Source organism: Eptesicus fuscus, chromosome 15 (genome assembly GCF_027574615.1).
Source record: "Eptesicus fuscus isolate TK198812 chromosome 15, DD_ASM_mEF_20220401, whole genome shotgun sequence".
Taxonomy (NCBI): domain Eukaryota; kingdom Metazoa; phylum Chordata; class Mammalia; order Chiroptera; family Vespertilionidae; genus Eptesicus; species Eptesicus fuscus.
Window position 1 is genome coordinate 71,501,050 of NC_072487.1, and position 18,154 is coordinate 71,519,203.

The 18,154-nt window shown below is 38.4% G+C and overlaps 1 protein-coding gene and 2 non-coding genes across 6 annotated transcripts in view; 2 read left to right on the top strand and 1 right to left on the bottom strand.

Moving 5' to 3' along the window:
- Positions 1 to 3,798: 3,798 nt before the first annotated feature.
- The window catches only part of LOC129151572 (nuclear receptor subfamily 6 group A member 1-like), a 61,518-nt gene continuing 47,162 nt past the window's right edge, over positions 3,799 to 18,154 (bottom strand). For 2 of the 4 annotated variants that reach the window (XR_008558228.1, XR_008558229.1), the window contains exons 3-4: positions 17,834 to 17,999; positions 3,799 to 4,526 (exon numbers count right to left, since the gene is read on the bottom strand). Coding sequence is in view for 1 of the 4 variants with exons in the window: in XM_054726811.1 (XP_054582786.1) it covers positions 17,902 to 17,999 (98 nt within the window). In the remaining 3 variants the exon portion in view is untranslated. Of the gene's footprint in view, positions 4,527 to 17,519; positions 18,000 to 18,154 lie in introns of those variants that run through there. The other 2 variants (XR_008558227.1, XM_054726811.1) reach the window with 2 other exon arrangements.
- MIR181F (microRNA mir-181f) lies at positions 6,429 to 6,508 on the top strand. Its single transcript, NR_129078.2, has one exon. It is a non-coding gene; the product is annotated as a microRNA mir-181f (primary transcript).
- MIR181E (microRNA mir-181e) lies at positions 7,632 to 7,711 on the top strand. The gene has a single exon (NR_129077.2). It is a non-coding gene; the product is annotated as a microRNA mir-181e (primary transcript).

Below are 18,154 nucleotides of genomic sequence, written 5' to 3' on the forward strand. Positions count from 1 at the left end.
GGCATTTATGGAAATAAAGGACCTGTGACTAAGTATAGCCCAACACACCTTCAGATATAAGACAGAACAAAGTACTAGCCTGGAGTATGGCCACACAAACTCAATTCTATACAGAAAATGGCAAGAAAACAAGCAACTAAGGAGATGTGCCAAACATAACCAAGCTGCCTCTCTTCTGTACCCATCCAGCATCTCTAGCATCACCCATTAAAAAGAAGTGACAGGAGGCAAGAGTGAAGGATTCATCACTGACACACAGCTGGGGCAGTGAAAACTCTTGGCAGGTGTTCTTAGAGAATGCTGTAACTCCTCTCCTATGCAAACTAACCCCCAAGATGAGTCCTCCTGACTTTATCATACTGAGCTTTGACAAGAGCCATCATTAGTGTCCAAACTCCACTTTTTCCAGGCTGATGACATGTGTCAGGCCTTGATTCCTGGTGCCACTCCTGCCTGCCAACTCAGGAAAGGATTCCATAATGCCTTTGTGTTTTTTTTAAAACACCTCAAGTCACAAGGCAGCAGCTGACACCAACTCCCTCCTGAGAATGGACACTTGGCCAGGAGCCCAAGCTTAAGTGGATTTGGAGGTTCTTGATCTTTATTGAAATAATTCCTACCTTCTCACTGGCACAATTAAAATAAATTCCTCCCCAGAGAGCTGCCAGAGGTTCTGCAAGCCTCTTCCATCCAGTGATAGTCAACTTTGATTAGAGAAAAGTGTTAAAGTGTAGCAGCTGCTGGTAAATGTCAGAGCCTGAAGGGCCTTCTCAGAGTTTTGATCCCTTACAGCTATTTCTCATTTCATGCTATGGACAGTTTTTAAGCAACTACTCAGCATTGCTTACTTAGTCAGATGCTTCAGGTCAGCATACCAAATTCAAGTCAATGGTCCGGTTGCACTAGTTCTGGGTGCACCCTAAGGCTAAGTTGTTTGACCTGCCAGGCAGATTGATTTTGCAGATGTACTTTGCAGATGGCCAACAGGACATTAGGAAATTTCTGCAAAAAGCATGCTTTTTCACAATGAAGAGGTAATGTGGTCTAAGTAAACACCACAGCAAGGAAGCGCGTGCGCACGCGCGCACACGCGCACACGCGCACACACACACACACGCGCGCACACACACACACACACACACACACACACACACACACGGGGTCGAGGATTTCAATTCTCACCTGCTGTGTGTTTGGGTTTTCATTTCCCTTCTAAATCAGCTTCCTCATCTATGAAAGAAAGAGCTTGGCCTAAATCAGAGATTCCCAAATGTCCCATGAAATGGCTACATCCGAGTCCTCTGGGGGTTTTTGAAAACTACAGAACCCACTCCTATGAGATCGGATTTACTAAGTGTAGGATGATGCCCAGGAATATGCATTATTAGCAATCCACCTTTCCTAACGCCACTTTTTATCCTGATGCAGTCCGGTTTGAAAATCATTAGACTAAATGATCTCTAAGACAACTGACAACTTGAAAGTTATAAAACTGTAAACTGGAATTTATTTTCTAGTTTTTCATCCCAGAACTTTCCCCCCTATCCATGACTAGCATTCCCATTCAAACATCAAAACTGTCCAATTTCAGCCCTGGCCGGCTTGGCTCAGTGGATAGAGCGTTGGCCTGCGGACTGAAGGGTCCCAGGTTCGATTCTGGCCAAGGGCACATGCCTGGGTTGCAGGCTCGATCCCCAGTAGGGGGCGTGGAGGCAGCCGATCAATGATTCTCTCTCATCATAAAAACTGTCCAATTTCAGGTTAGCAATGAAGACATAAGTCTTAATACAATATGTCAAGTATTAATAGCATACCCAACCTAATAAATTAGTATTTCATTTATGAAAGTATGAGGTAGATCTAAGTATAGCTTTTCTAGAAAATATACTCAAAAATAAAGTTTTTACATTATATTTTACAAAGATTCAATTATAAGCTGAACTAGGCATAAAAAACATTTAAAGAGCATTTTCCCACCCTACCTGGTTTGGCTTGATGGATAGAGTGTCGGCCTGCCAGGATCAGTTCCAGTCAAGGGCACATACCCAGGTTGCAGGCTCGACCCCCCAGTAGGGGACGTGCAAGAGGCAGCCCATCAATGATTCTCTCTCATCATTGACGTTTCTACTTCTCTCCCTCTCCCTTCTTCTCTGAAATTAATAAAAATATTTTTTTAATAAAATATCTGAAGTAACTTGATATAAAGTTGCCATGTCAAATAGCAAAATATTCCAAGCTATTGAGTTTAAAATTCTATTCCTCTCTCTCAACTCTCTGGTAAAACCTCAAGCAGGCTAAATATAAGAATGACCAATGATTCCACATACAACCACAATCTGTGGCACACTCTTTTCCCCCTCTTCTAATATTCAAGTAAATACTGTGAATTAAGCAGACTACTTGGCAAGCATTGTCTTGAAATAACACATTCTTTCAGCCTAAGTTTAACTTAAAGCCAGAATTAGTAGTCAGAGCGTTCAGATCAGATCCAAACCAAATGGTTGCTGGAAAAGTGGGGTGGGGATTAGGGGTGGGGAAGCTGTTGCAAAATAAGATAGTTAAATTCGTTCAAATATTTGTGTAAATTCTCATCTGGCAACTTATTTTACAAATTCTACTAGCATAAGCAAAGTTATGGATATCAAGATGGAGATCTAGATGCTCAATGACAACCACCAGTAGTGATAAGACTAGATTACAAAATCCTGGTCTACACCTTTAGTCAGGATTTCTTAACCTGAAGTCACAAGGAAGCTATAGATGGTTTCTTGGGAATTCATAACTGAAACTGCTTTCAAAATTTTGTTTAGGTGCGTGTATTTAAAAGGGAGAGAATCCACAGCTTTCCAGAGTTTTTAATTATATTATCTAACAATCCTCACAATCAATATACGGTAGGTATTAATATGATTCTCATTTTTACAGACTGAGGGAATTGAAGCTTATGGGAGATAAAAACTTCACCTAAGGTCACAAAGTGGAAGAGCATTACTTTCAAAAATTTATTTAAAATGTACATATAATTAGCTGGTAAGAGATTGTTTTAACTTTAAAAGAAGGTTTTTTTATATTAATGTATATGGACTAGAAAGCAAATTCTGGGCAAAACAAGCAATTTTATTTAGTATCATATAAAGAATAGTTGCAAATGATTTTAATTTAAATATTTTGAAATAACATAATACATATAGCTTCTAACACATTTGACATATTTTACTGCATTTAATCCTCACTACAGTCCTATGAGGTAGATACTACCTCTATTTTCTAGATAAGGAAACACAAAAATAGGGAGGTTAAGTAATTTGCCCATGGTCAAATAGCTAGTAAGTTGCAAAGCCAAGATTCTAGCTTCAAAGTCTGTGCTCTTTATTAGGCTATAATAGTGCTTCTCCAAATACTTCATATATGAACATTTTAAACTATCGTCACTTTAAAGGAAAAAAAGAGACAGCCAAATAAGAATCCACTTTGGAGAAATCTATCATAAGGTACTTTATTTATTCTACTGTAGCACATATGAACCAATAGCAATGAGAAATGTGAGACCCAGGATTATATTTGCATGCTACTTTCCCGTACATAACCTCAATAGCTTTTCACAACTGTGTACAAAAAAAAGACAAGTACTATTTGTCCTGCATCTTTACTGAAGCTCTGAGGGGTTAATCTCACTACTCACCATTACCTGAACTTTTTAAAAAAAATTTATTGATTAAGATGTTACATATGTGTCCTTATTCCCCCATTACCCCTCCTACCACCCCTCCCCCACACTCATGCCCTCACCCCCCCTGTTGTCGTGTCCTTTGGTTAGGCTTATATGCATGCATAAAGTCCTTTGGTTGATCTCTCCCTACCTGAACTTTCTTGCCTCTACAGTTTGCTGTGCAGAGTTTTCCCTCTATTGGAATATCTTTCCTTCTGTGTCTAGTGAAAATTCAATTAAACCTTCAAGGCTCAGATCAAATGTGACCATTTAGATGTACCTTTCCTAATACTTCTAAGCAGGATTAACACTTCTTTTCTCTGTTATCTTTAACATGGATTATATCATTCTGCCAGCACAGCAAACATCCTCTTTGTCATCAGATGGGTCTATGTCTAGTTCCCTGGGTAGACAGTGGGCTCCATGATGGCAAGGGCTGTATGTAGGAGAAAGAATTCTTAGGATTCTGCTGCTGAATTAGTAAAGGAATGAAGAAGAACACTATCAGTGTTCTAAGAGGAACATGAATTCATGCTGACATGTTGCTGTCATCTTTACAACTTTGTGATCAAGGCTAGCAGCATTTCCCTAAACACTTACAGAGATGCTCCCTGCAAAGTGCCTGGGAAGTGTCTGGGCAGTCACCCACCTAAGACAGTGACTCCTATGCTACTAACCCCTAAAATACGTTATTTAATTGAGTTTATGCTTCTTGTTTTTTGTTTGTTTCAAGTATATCAAGAGGCTTCAAGAGGAGTATGAAAACATCTACATCTCCAAGTTGGAGCAATGTGGGTTTCAATATTTTGTAGCACATCTGCAAAAGAAAAGAAAGGAGGTAAGTGAAACGACAAAGGATAGAATGGTGAGTTTTGGCAAACTCAAAACCCATCTAAATCAAGAACTGAATAATTGGCCTAATTTATTAAATCTGTAGCTTCGATAAGGGTAATTTAACCCTGAACTTTTTTAACCCTTAGACTTTACCTTTCCTTTGAGTACATAAACCCTATAGCCAAACTCACTTAAAAGATGCAATATGTACCTTAAACTCACTTTATGATAAAGAATAAAATTAAGGACTTAAAGCAAATTAAAGGAATGAGGATGCTGAAAGCTTTATTGCCATGAAAATTAATTATAGGAAACACTTTTATGTCATTCTAGAAACCTACCTTTCACTCTTCTCTAGTTTTTCAAGTTTATAAAAAGTGTTCTTAGAATGCCATAAATTTAAGCAATGGTATTTTGCAAATATCTAATGGTTCAGTGTAGCAGAATTTAGTATTTTTTTTAAGTCTGAATATTTATCCAAATGGTATAAAGCATTAGCATCTCTTCAGGCCAAGGGGAAGACCATTTAAAATAAACCCAGTAAAGAGTTTTTAAATACTACATAGTAACAGTTGTTTGATTTTTTTGTTGTCATTTGTATACCATTTACTGCCCTATTACTGAGAACTCAACAAAGCTGGCTAACTGAAGTGTTTTGACATAGCGAGTGGAACAATTAAACTGATGCAGAATGTAAACAGTTTACATTCAAACAAAATTCTCAGAAGTTGATTTTTTAATATATGTACCATTTGGCTACTTTAAAAATAAATTTGAGAACAGTCAACCGTTAATATTTAAACCTAAAGCAAATATAATAACTATCCCTGATTAAAGATTAACCTCAATTCAGCCAGTGGTTCTGTAAGCCCTTTTGCTACTGAGTACTCCTGGTTCCCTCCTATTATACTGGTAAATCCTACATTCTGAAGAGTTCCATATAATTAATTCATTTTCCAGATATTTCATCAAGGACCCAGCCAATAGCCAGTAAAAATAATCAGTATGTCTACAATACACTGATACCCTTTCTCCAAAAGCAAAGACACCTGACATTTTAGTCCCTCTCTTGTGAACTCACTGAGAAATGCAGGCTTTCTATTAGGTAGTGGGGGTTTTCATTCATTTTTTGTTTTTTCAATATGGAAAATAGCCTGCAGACTACTATAAATCTCTGCGATAATTTAGTAATCCCAGATCTCAGCTAGGGAGATTATAAAGTATAAAGATTAATTTTTTTCATCTTCCTTTATGAAACATTTCACCTACAGACTTACCAACTATTATTACAGGCAAACAAGAAGAGGATGTTTACTCTCACAGAAGGTTCTATCCCCAGAAATTCAACAGTAAGTTTGTGGTGGAAAAGAGAGGAGGCAGTATGATCAGTGAGCTTTGCAATCATAAAGTCCAGTATTTAAGCTCTGGCTTGTAACCTTGACTTTTGGCTATGTAACTTTGGGCAACCTACTTCATTTCTCTAAGACAGTTTTCTCATGAGATAAAAGTGAGTTGTTGAGAATTTAATGAGATAAAAATAAACAAATCTCAGCACATAGTAGGGTACTGAATTATGTTAATTCTTTCTTACCCTCACCCTTTAATAAGTAACATATACTACTATAAAATGGGGTATTTGACATTTTCAGAATTACAAAGTATCATTCAAAGCCATTTTCTCAAACATCCATCTGATGTGTGCTTATATAAATACTACAGTCTCACAATCCTAAAGTTCATTAACTCTCTGGTGTACACAAATCAATACAGTACTCTCAACTTAAAACCTGAAAAGAATGTGAGCCTATATCAGCAGTGGTATCACTGCTCCTGAAATGTGGGTACGGGCTGAAGGGCTGCCAGGGCCAGGATCCCGCCTTCAGAGGACTCCAAGGAACATTCAACGCTGTCGGTGAGTTTGGGATTTGAAAAAACCACCGACCGTTGACTGTACCTTGGGCTCCTTACAGACAACACCATATTTTTGAAGCAAAAGAGCAGGCTGTACCTTCGCATGCCAAATTGGATCACCAGAAACAGTCCCAATGCCTGTCCCCCAAAAGTGAATTTTTTAAAAGCTCTCCTCTATTTCTATTGCCGATTATTCTTTGTGTTTTGTTGTGTTTTTGACAAGTAAGTGTTTCATTCCAACAAGATGAGAAGAGCTCCATGATAATACTTAATGTGCCATCCTGGTAAGAAATAGAACATAGCAAGAAAACGTTTATTAAAAAACATGTATTTCATTTTGGAGCAAAATCTAAGTATTTTATACCCATTTCTCCTACATACCCTCAAAACTTTTCATTAGGGGCAAGGGGAGGATATAATAAACAAAAATAGCACAAAATTTTCCAATGTCTGCACAGTTCTTATCACATTCTGCCTCCAATTATAGTTACTGTGGGTAAGTTTTGACAGCCCCATTAGAATATGAGCTATTTGAAAGCAGCTATTGCCTCACTATTTCCATCCACACATATGCTTATTTAAATGTTTGTTAAATTCAAGTAAAATCTGGTCTGGAGTCAGACAGATCTGGAATGCATCTTGACTCAACTCCCTAAGTAGCTGTGTGACTCTAGACAAATGCTTTCATATATAAAATGGGGGATAATAAGAATACCTATCCTCATGGAGTTTTGAGATTCAATGACATAATACATAAGGTGCTTTGTACCATTCCTAGAACACAGCAAATGCTCTATATATGAAAGCTATTATTATTATTTAATCCAAAACATAACCTGTGCTAATTTAACTTGAAAAGCACTCATATTCTCGGTTCAAAAGAGAGAGGAAGAACTAGGGTCCTCAACTCTTATTTACACCTCCCAGTATGCAAGCACAGCTGTGTGATCACAGGGCTACTTGCTAGCTTCTCCAGGAGCCCCTTCTCTTCTCTGAACCATAGTTTCCCTATCTTTCAGAACCTCCCAGCTCTACTGTCAATGTTATCAATAATTATGTGGCTCCTCAATGGTTAGTTAGTGAGAGAGGCCAGACACAGACCTCAAAGAATCAGTGTGGAAAAGAAGAGCCAGGAGTCGGGGAGAGCCAAGGCAACTCCACCAAAGGAAACACTGATGGCTGCACTCAACATTCATTGCTGTCGGTGGGTTTGAGTCTGAACCAACTCACTGATCAATGAATGCAAACTGCGGACCAAGCAACCCAAGGAAAACAAAGGCCACATGTGCAGAGAGTTCATCAGCTCCTGTGCTGGGTAGGAGCTGCCGCTGTATCCAATATACTGGCTAATGCCTCTCGTGCTCTCTTTGGTTCTAATATGAAATAATTAACATATACTATTATAAAATGGGATATTTGACATTTTCAGAATAACAAAGTACCATTCAAAGTACCTTTGAATGCCTGGTACTTTCATTTTCTCTTTCTTTAAAGATGTTCTTTTGTTACAGAAATGACATTTTGTAAGAATAAACTATACAACTTGACATCACACCATATTTTTAAAAATCAATACTTTCATAATTTTTTAAATTAAAAAGAATCACATGCTGCCCTAGCCGGTGCTCAGTGGTTAGAGCAGGGGGTGGAGGACGTGTGGCCCGCATGCCTCATAAGGCCCACGAAATTATCTGGCCTGGCCCTGCCAAGGCATTAGGGGTGAGCTCATTAAATGACCAAACATAGCAGGCTAATTTTTAAGTTGATAATTTTGTATGGCCCGCGAATGATGTTATAAATATCCAAATGGCCTTGGCAGAAAAAAGGTTCCCTAACCCTCCCTGGGTTAAAGCTTAGGCCCACAGACGAAAGGATCAAGAGTTCAATCCCTAGACCCAGTTGGGTGTGTGTGAGGGAAGAAGCCAATCGATGTGTCTCTCTTTCGCTCTCCCCCTCCTAACTCCCTTCCATTCTCTCTAAAAATCAATAGAAAAAATATCCTCGAGTAAGGATTTAAAAAAAAAAATCACATGCTATTTATTACTTAATATTCAAATAGAGAAATATATAAAGTAAAAGTTGAAAATCCATTTCCTCAATGGAAATCATCTACAAATATAGTAAGTAAACAGTAAGTTTCCTTTGCTATAAAAAAAATAAGTTTAATAACTTATTACAAATAAAATATAATAAACTTATTTATTTGTTATCTACTAAGATAATAAAATATCATAAACTAAATATTTATATCCTTAAAGAACTTTTTTGTGTGTTTTTGGAGGGTGGCTTAAACAAAAATGTGTTCATTTTATACTTACTGCTGTACAACCTGCTTTTTCACTCAGCTATACATTGTATACAGCCTTCCACAACAAACCTTTTACAGCATACTCATTCTTTTAAATTACTATATAATATGCCTTAGTATGACTGCCCTGCTTATTATTATTCAAATGTACTTATATATTCTCTTTTGCCTTTGCAAACCATGTCCCTCAAATAAAAAAAAAAAACCCAAGTGAGATAACAGGTACACATCATTTTTCTTTTTCTTTTTTTAAATATATTTTTATTTATTTCAGAGAAGAAGGGAGAGAGAGAAAGAGAGATAGAAACATCAATGATGAGAGGAAACCACTGACTGGCTGCCTCCCGCACACCCCCTACTGGGGATCAAGCCCGCAACCTGGGCATGTGCCCTTGACCGGAATCAAACCCGGGACCTTTTAGTCCACAGGCTGACGCTCTCATCCACTGAGCCAAACCGGCTAGGGCTCATTTTTCTTAATAAAATTTAAAATGCAGTATCAACCTTTTGAATCCTATAACATAAGCTAAGATGAGCCACTAACTTTTTCATTTGATTATGACAGGAAAACAAGAACCCTGGTCATGAATAATTTACCATACACTTAAGTCTGAAATAGAAACAGATTCTCACAGCAAAAGTCCAATTAAAGAAGGCAGTAGGAGGAGAATATTGTCAACTTAGCCTTCCAAAATTTTTGGGACTGCAAGGAAGGAAAAATACAGGTATAGTGAGACAAGAACTAAAAAGAATAATCAAAGACAAAAGAAAAATGGAGGGGAAAAAAGATGATTTCAGAAAAAATATGGGGCTAAGGTCAGTGTTTGGGCATCAGAATCATCTAGAGCAGTGGTCGGCAAACTCTTTAGTCAACAGAGCCAAATATCAACAGTACGACAATTGAAATTTCTTTTGAGAGCCAAATTTTTTAAACTTAAACTTCTTCTAACACCACTTCTTCAAAATAGACTCGCCTAGGCCGTGGTATTTTGTGGAAGAGCCACACTCAAGGGGCCAAAGAGTCGCATGTGGCTCGTGAGCCACAGTTTGCCGACCACGGATCTAGAGTTTCTTTTTAAAATGCAGATTCTGGAGTTCTTCTCTACACCAACAATAAGGCCCCAAAATCTGTATCCTAACTAATAAAAGAGTAATATGCAAATTGACCGTACCTCCGATACACCAATAAGCCATGCCCACCAGCCCATCAGGAGTGAGTATGCAAATTAATCCAACCAAGATGGCTGCGGCCACAGAGCGAGCAAGAGGCTTGGGTTTCCCCAGCAATGGAGGAAGCCAAGCTTCCCGCACACCCTGGCCGGTCCTGGACTCCACTCAAGGCTACAAAGTTTCAATTATAGAAGATAAATAAATCTCAGATACCAGGGCCTCTGCTTGGGTTGCCGGGGGGCGTGGCTGGCCTGCAAACCACCACAGGCCCCTCATCCAGGCCACCCCATAACCCAAGGGAACCCCCACCCTGATCCAGGACACCTTTCAGGGCAAACCAGCCAGCCCCCACCCATGCACCAGGTCTCTATCCTATCTAATAAAAGAGTAATATGCAAATTGACTGTCACTCCAACACACAAGATAGCTGCCCCCATGTGGACACAAGATGGCTGCCACAAGATGGCCAGCAGGAAAAAATAAATAAAAATAAATAAATACGGCCAGCAGGGGAGGGCAGTTGGGAGGAACCAGGTCTGCAAGGGAGGGCAGTTGTGGGTGATCCGGCCAGCAGGGGAGGGCAGTTGGGAGGGACCAGGCCTGCAAGGGAGGGCAGTTGGGGGCAATCAAGCCTGCAGGGGAGGGCAGTTAGGGGTGACCAGGCTGGCAGGGGAGGGCAGTTAGGAGCAATCAGGCTGGCAGGGGAACAGTTAGGCATCAATCAGGCTGTCAGGGGAGTGGTTAGGGGGTGATCAGGCTGGCAGGCAGAAGCGGTTAGGAGCAATCAGGAAGGCAGGCAGGCGAGCAGTTGAGAGCCAGCAGTCCTGGGTTGTGAGAGGGATGTCCGACTGCCTGTTTAGGCCCAATCCTACCGGGATCGGGCCTAAACGGGCAGTCGGACATCCCTCAAGGGATCCCAGATTGGAGAGGGTGCAGGCTGGGCTGAGGGACACACACACCCCCATGCATGAATTTCGTGCACCAGGCCTCTAGTTTTATTATAACAAACTCACCAGGTGATTTTTGAGCTACCAAAGGCTGGTCCAAGCAAAGCCAAGCTCACCAACTTAACACCAGCTTCCACCACACTACAGTTCATGCCATATACTTTTCAACTATTTCCCAAACTTATCTGCCACCATCTGATATTGCCACAACTCTTCTGAGTACAGACAGGTATAGTCAAACTCATGTTACTATTAATTCTCTCTCTTCAGAGTACATAAAACTTTGCATCATGTTGTGGCAACCACATCATATCAAATTGTGTCTGATGTTATTTAGAGACTGGTGCATTTGAGTTCTTGCACTCTCAAAAACTAAAACCTCCCTAAAAAACTAATAAACAATAGCCGAAACCAGTTTGGCTCAGTGGATAGAGCGTCGGCCTGCGGACTGAGGGGTCCCAGGTTCGATTCCGGTCAAGGGCATGTGTCTTGGTTGCGGGCACATCCCCAGTAGGGGGTGTGCAGGAGGCAGCTGATCGATGTTTCTCTCTCATCGATGTTTCTGACTCTCTATTCCTCTCCCTTCCTCTCTGTAAAAAATCAATAAAACATATTTTTAAAAAAATAAACAATAAATAAATAAAACATTAAGTTTAGATGACTGTTCCACCCAAGAAGTATTTATAGAAATCAAAGTTTTCTTTCTTTCCTACTGGTAGACACAGAGAAAGTGATTCAGATAAAGCTGTTTTTCAGGATACCTTGTATCCTAGGCCTTTATTTTCAAACACCAATTATTTCCAAATTTTCTGAACAAAACTGAAAAAGAATGTCTGACATGTTCTTTGAAAAATGTACATCTGAACAACATGCCATTTATTTACAAAGAATCAGTAGTCTTGCCGAAACCAGTTTGGCTCAGTGATAGAGCATCGGTCTGTGGACTGAAAGGTCCCAGGTTCGATTCCGGTCAAGGGCATGTACCTTGGTTGCAGGCACATCCCCGGTGGGGGGTGTGCAGGAGGCAGCTGGTCGATGTTTCTCTCTCATCGATGTTTCTAGCTCTCTATCCCTCTCCCTTCCTCTCTGTAAAAAATCAATAAAATGTATTTTTTTTAAAAAATCATTAAAAAAAAAAATCAGTCTTGAAATATGCCAATGAAAAAGTGACATATTTTAACCACCAAAATCCTATGCAGTTTCTCTTAGCTAAAACTAAATGCTATGGAAGACAGACAATTACATGAGTTTAAGGGTATTTTCTACAGATGAGACTATAAGTAAATACCAGCAATAGAGAAAATATGTGCGGTATATAGGGGACAAGAGCAGAATGGTTCTCAGATTGTGTCAGGGAGTCATGAGGAGTAGCACTGGATAGGTAAAAGAACAAATTACAGAAAACCTGAGAACCAGGCAGAAAAATTTAGAATTAGTATAACAGGGAGCCACTTTAAGTGCTGAGCACTCAAAAGAGATAATGAAAGCAAGACTTCTGGAAGTTTACCAAGCCGATGAAGTGGGGAAAAGAAAAAGAGATCTGAAAGAGACAAAGAGAGAGAAAGAGAAATGTGTTGCACAAATGGGCTGAGGCAGCAAGATTGGAAAGAATAGAAAGGCTATCTCAAAAAGCTATTTTAGCTTTGTTTTTGTTTTCTTTTTTTCAAAATAGCTGTTTTATTTAGTCACTGAAAAATTCATACAAAGGAGAAAACTAAAGTCTACTAGTAAGCTCCTCCCATCATTTTGTTCAGTATGTATCCTCTCAAATATTTCAGAGATTTAAAATACATGAATTTATATTTAGATAAAATATCACAAATTATACATAATGTTTCATAATTTTTTTTTTCAATTAAAATATTGTGGCCATCTTTCTGGCTCAATAAAGCTGATCCAACTTCCAAGGAACTGGCTCAAACAGAAAAGATAGCAAGAAGTCAAAATGGTGCCAAACTCTCTAGATTAATCTTAACTAAATTAAGAGCCCTGGAGTGCACTAAGCAATTAACAATTTCGAATTGAAAGACACAGGAGTTCATTTTTTGAACAGAGAATACACATTTGTGATTTATAAGCATGGAGCTAAGAGTGAATGTACAGAAAAAAGATAGGTAACAAATAGTTATTAGACACTTACTATGTACCTCGACTACAACAAATGTCAGAAAATATGGAGGAAACAAAAGTATGTTTGACAGGCCAAATTCTAATGGACAAATAATTCCAAGTGTGAAAAGTTCTGCAAAATAGAAAACTAAGGTACTATGGAAGCAAATATTGGAAGAGACCAATCCAGTCTTGGAAGTGAGAAAGGTCTGGGAGGTAACCTGAAGAAAGTGACATTTAAATGAAGACTTGAAAGGTAAGTGCAAATTCCCTGGGTGAGGCAGGTGGGGTGAGCATTCCAAGTAGAGGGAATGGATGGCATGTGTACATAGGGCATAGTGCTTTCATAAAATTAAAAGTGTGGCTAAAGCATGTAGAAGGCAGAGAAGAGGTCATGAGACAAGGCCAGAAAAGAAGGCAGGAAATTTAAAATATTACTGATAGTCTTAGACAGAACAGTTTTTTGCAGTGATAGTCATGGATGAAAATACATATCTGGAAAGCTAATGGTGAAGAGCTTGAGCCAACTATGTGAACCTCAACAAGTTAGTTCCCCTTTACTAGAAAATCTGTGTCATCATAGGAGATGTGGTAATAGTATTTACTTGACAGGGCTCCTTGAAGAGTAAGAATACATGTAAAACATTTCACACAGAACCTGATAGATACTAAACAACATACTAAGATCTCTGTGTGTGCGCGCACACACACACACTGGCTGATTAAGAAGTAAAAAGCAGCCCAGCTGGCATGGCTCAGTGGTTGAGCATCAACCAATGAACCAGGTCATGGTTTGATTCCCAGTCAGGGCACATACCTAGGTCGAGGGCTCCATCCCCACTAGGGGGCGTGCAAGAGGCAGCTGATCAATGATTCTTTCTCATCATGGGTGCTTCTCTCTCTCTCTCCCCCCCTCCCTCTCCTTTCCTGTCTGAAATTAATGTTTGTTTTTTTTTTAAAGTAAAAAGCAGACTAAAAGTCTGGAAGCAAACCTGTTAACAATTGAAATCTCTACACTGTAGAATTAAAGGTGACTTTTATGTTTATTATTTTAACTCATCTATGTCTTCCCAGTGTTTAGCAATAATCAGGAGCTATTAAGAAAAATTATTTTTAAATGTCTGTTCTTTAAAAGCAAAGATTTCTTTTAGATGCAAGATTTACCTATGTTTGACTGAAAGACGGAAAAATTCGCAGTGGAAAAGGAGGAAATAATGGACTATTTTTATCAAGAAAAGGGACCTGTAGAAAGCATAGCTGCAGAATAGTAGAAAGTGACACCTGACCAAAGCTAGGCTTATCCTCTTTGCTGAGCATTGAAAACTTGAACACAAATGCTTCAGTTAGTCTGTGTTGAGTATGGATACTGAAAAGACATGACAAAGTAGGGCAGAGCACAGGTATCCATTTTCCATCATGGACACAGAAGCAAAGACTATCAGTCTGAAGGAGAAGAAATATATGAAGTTGAGTCACCAGGAAAGCAAAGATAAGTACCAGCATCACTTCACTCACTCTCTATTTAGACCAGTTACTTCTTCACTATTCAGCTTCTTGTGTTTAACTCATATATTTCTTTACAACCCCTAAGACTAGATCAGATTCTCAAAGCTCTGAAGTTTTCTTTGGCTATTATGAACAGGGCAATGAGAGGCACTATAGTCTTAAACTTCAGCCTTAAGTTTCTCATCTGGGAATCACCACATACTTGATAAGGTTGTGATGGGAATTATATTGGGTGAGAATAAAATAGTTAGCAAAGCACCTGACACATGGCAAACCCCACTAAAGGTAGTTCTTTTCTATATTACCTTGGTTTACTTATAATTCTGAACATTAGGTAACAATCATATCACTAATAAGTTAGAATATAGATCGTACCAAGCATGTCAAGAACACTAATCAGCCCAAGCCAGCTCGGCTCAGTGGATAGAGCATCGGCCTGCGGACTGAAGGGTTCCAGGTTCGATTCTGGCCAAGGGCACATGCCTGGGTTGTGGGCTTGACCCCCAGTAGGGGGAGTGCAGGAGACAGCCAATCAATGATTCTCTCTCATCATTGATGCTTCTCTCTCTATATCCCTCTTCCATCCTCTTTGAAATCAATAAAGAAGTATATTTTTAAAAAGAAGAAGAAGAAAGCAGAAAGAAGAAGACGACGACTAATCAACAGTAATTCCTGCCGGATGGTATTCTTTACACATGACAGCACTATATTACTAACTTGTGAGCAGCCATAACAACTCTCAATCCAAATCTATTTCTCCCAAATGTTTCTATTCCCATTGTATTTTTTTTCCCATTGTATTTTTGAAGCTTTGAAAATGACCCTTTGATCTTTCATCTGCATTTATGGGACCATTTCCACTAATTTACCAATGTCACTTATGAGATGTGTGCTTGGTGATATTTTTTATCCTGTTTCAAAAGAGAAAACAAAGGTCAGAGGTTGAAACTAACATCAGAATTCACATTAAGTGAAGAGAATGTAATATATTTTTGGTGAAAGATAATTGTCAAAATTATGACTATTAGGAAAGGGTGACTAAGGCATTTTAATTTTAATTTTTTGTATAACAAAACCTCTCAGAGAGACAGAGACAGAGAAAGGAACAGAAAGTAAATCTCACAACTAAAATTATTTTGATAAAAATCATGTTTAGGGCTTGGCGTACTGCATCTTAGTTATGCTGACAGAATAATGGACAACTAAGATGCTAAACAATCCAGACACAACAAATCAACAAAAGTTCCAGCACAAAATCTTTACATAAAGGATTTTATTTCCTTTTCAATTACATAAGTCTACTCCATTCAACACAAGGAAAAACAATTTGGTGTTAGATTCACATAACTATTCTGTCAACAGAACTGAACACATAATGAGTAGCAATTCTATCAACAGTATTAGAGCTATTAGTATAAATATCTCTACATACACACATATACCCAGAATAGTGAGATTAAGTCACCAAAAAAACCCTTTTCTATTTCACATCTAAGTTTCAAAGGCTCATTGCACTAAGCGTCCTTCTAGCTAGCCTGTAGCTATTTTCCTACCTCTCCTCCTTCCCAATCTTTTAGCCCCAAGATTCTCAAATGTAAAGAATTAATTCAACATTCATCTCCATCTTATGAGTGACTGATGTTCAATTCATTTCTACTTATGAATAAAAGCTACTTGTAAGTAGTTTGTTAACTACTTATAAAATCCAACTAAGCGTAAACCTAACCCCTAAAATTAATAAGAGACTCTTTGGTATTATACTAAGAAGATTGGCTACTACAAAATGGGCGGCAATGTTGCAAATACTCTACTGCAAGTATATACATAAAATCGGCTGAAAATCTTATAATTCTCAGAACAGCTGGGGGAATTAACAGCAGCTTTCAATTGTTGCTATTCTTGCTTTTTAATCTTCAATTATGATTCAATCAACAACATCATTTTCAAATTAGTCTGATACATGCTGTGTATAATGATAGGTATTACTTCAATAGTATCCTTATTTTTAAAATTTACAGTAATTAGACTTTGAAATGTATATGTCGCTCCAAATATGAACTATACCACTGTCAAAGAAATGTGACTGGAGAGCCACTGAATAAGTCAAGATTCTGAAGTTTGAGGGGCAAGGGAAGGGAGGCAGTATCTATCTATCTATCTATCTACCTATCTACACACACACACACACACATATATGTGTATATATATATGTGTATATATATATATACATATATATATACACACACACATAAATATGTGTGTGTATATATATATATATATATATATATACACACACATATATATTTTAACTGATTTGAGAGAGAGAGGATGAGGAAGATGTAGGGGAGAGAACGATGTTTGTTGTTCCACTTATTTATGCACTCATTGGTTGATGCTTGTATGTGCCCCTGACCTGGGATCAAACCCACAACCTTGACATTTAAGGATAACTCTATAACCTTTAGCTACCCAGCCAGGGTCCCATATTTTTAGAGTTTTCATACATGCTCTTAGAATGAGCTAAAGGCTCATTCCTTCTCTCAGATTTTGAGGCCTAGCAGTATTATTTTTCAGAAAATCTTGATTTTCTGTTGTTTAATTATGAGTTTTACCGTATAAGCAATGTTTTCTTATATTTTTCTGAGTCCTTTGCTCTTGGCTCTTCAGTTAGGGCTTGTTGCCACCTAGTGGACCAAATAGGAATAAATGCCAACGCATTATCACAGGTTCTCACCTCTATGCTTTCAAAAGATACCACTAGATGGAGACTTCAAACTTGGAGAGCTCTTAACCTATCCAGAAAGTTAGTAAAAAAAAAAAAAAAACTAACACAGGTTCACACAAATAAAAAGAAATGTGTCCAAAATAATGAGTTAAATAAAAATAAAAATCTTTTGGAGGCAGTATGGTACATAGGTTAAGAAAATATGCCCTGACTCTTATGAACATAATCACAAAAATCCACACAAAAAATTGCCAAGTTTAATTTGCAATATATACAAATTATAATACATCTTGACTATATAAAGCTTACCCCAGGATTTCCAGGCTGGCTCAATTTTTGATAATACATTATGACCAGCAAGGAAATGGCAAAGATGCAAACTCTCACTCATTTTTCCACTGTACCATTCTACCTTCCCATTAGGGTCACTTTTATCAACATAACCTTGCAACTGCCAGGAGAGCACAATTCATATGAGAAGCTACTAAGGCTCCCCTCATTCTCAGTACTGTAGTGTAAAGCCTGACAATAAAGGAGGCCAATTCTGATAACCTGATTAGTGAATGGAGGCAGAGCTGCAAGTAGATGCCTGAAAATGCTACTCTAGGCTTTACCCTGGTTCTTGGGCTTCAAGATGGTTCCTGCTACTTGAAGACACTGATTCCCCTTTCTTTGAGCAATTTCAAGGAACGAGAATTCTGAATGTAAAATCTTGATCTAAGTGGGAAGTTGGAGCCCCGGGTGGTTCAATTTGGCAGAACCGCCTTGGAAACTTGGTAGCTGAAATGAGAACCAGAGATTATTTTAAACATACTGTACCTTTATTTAATACAAGAGCCTTGTTGAAAAATAAAAAATAAAATGTAGGAATAATAAAAATTACCCTACAATCCCATTCGCCCAAAGATACTACTAATAAATAATCCAGTGTATCT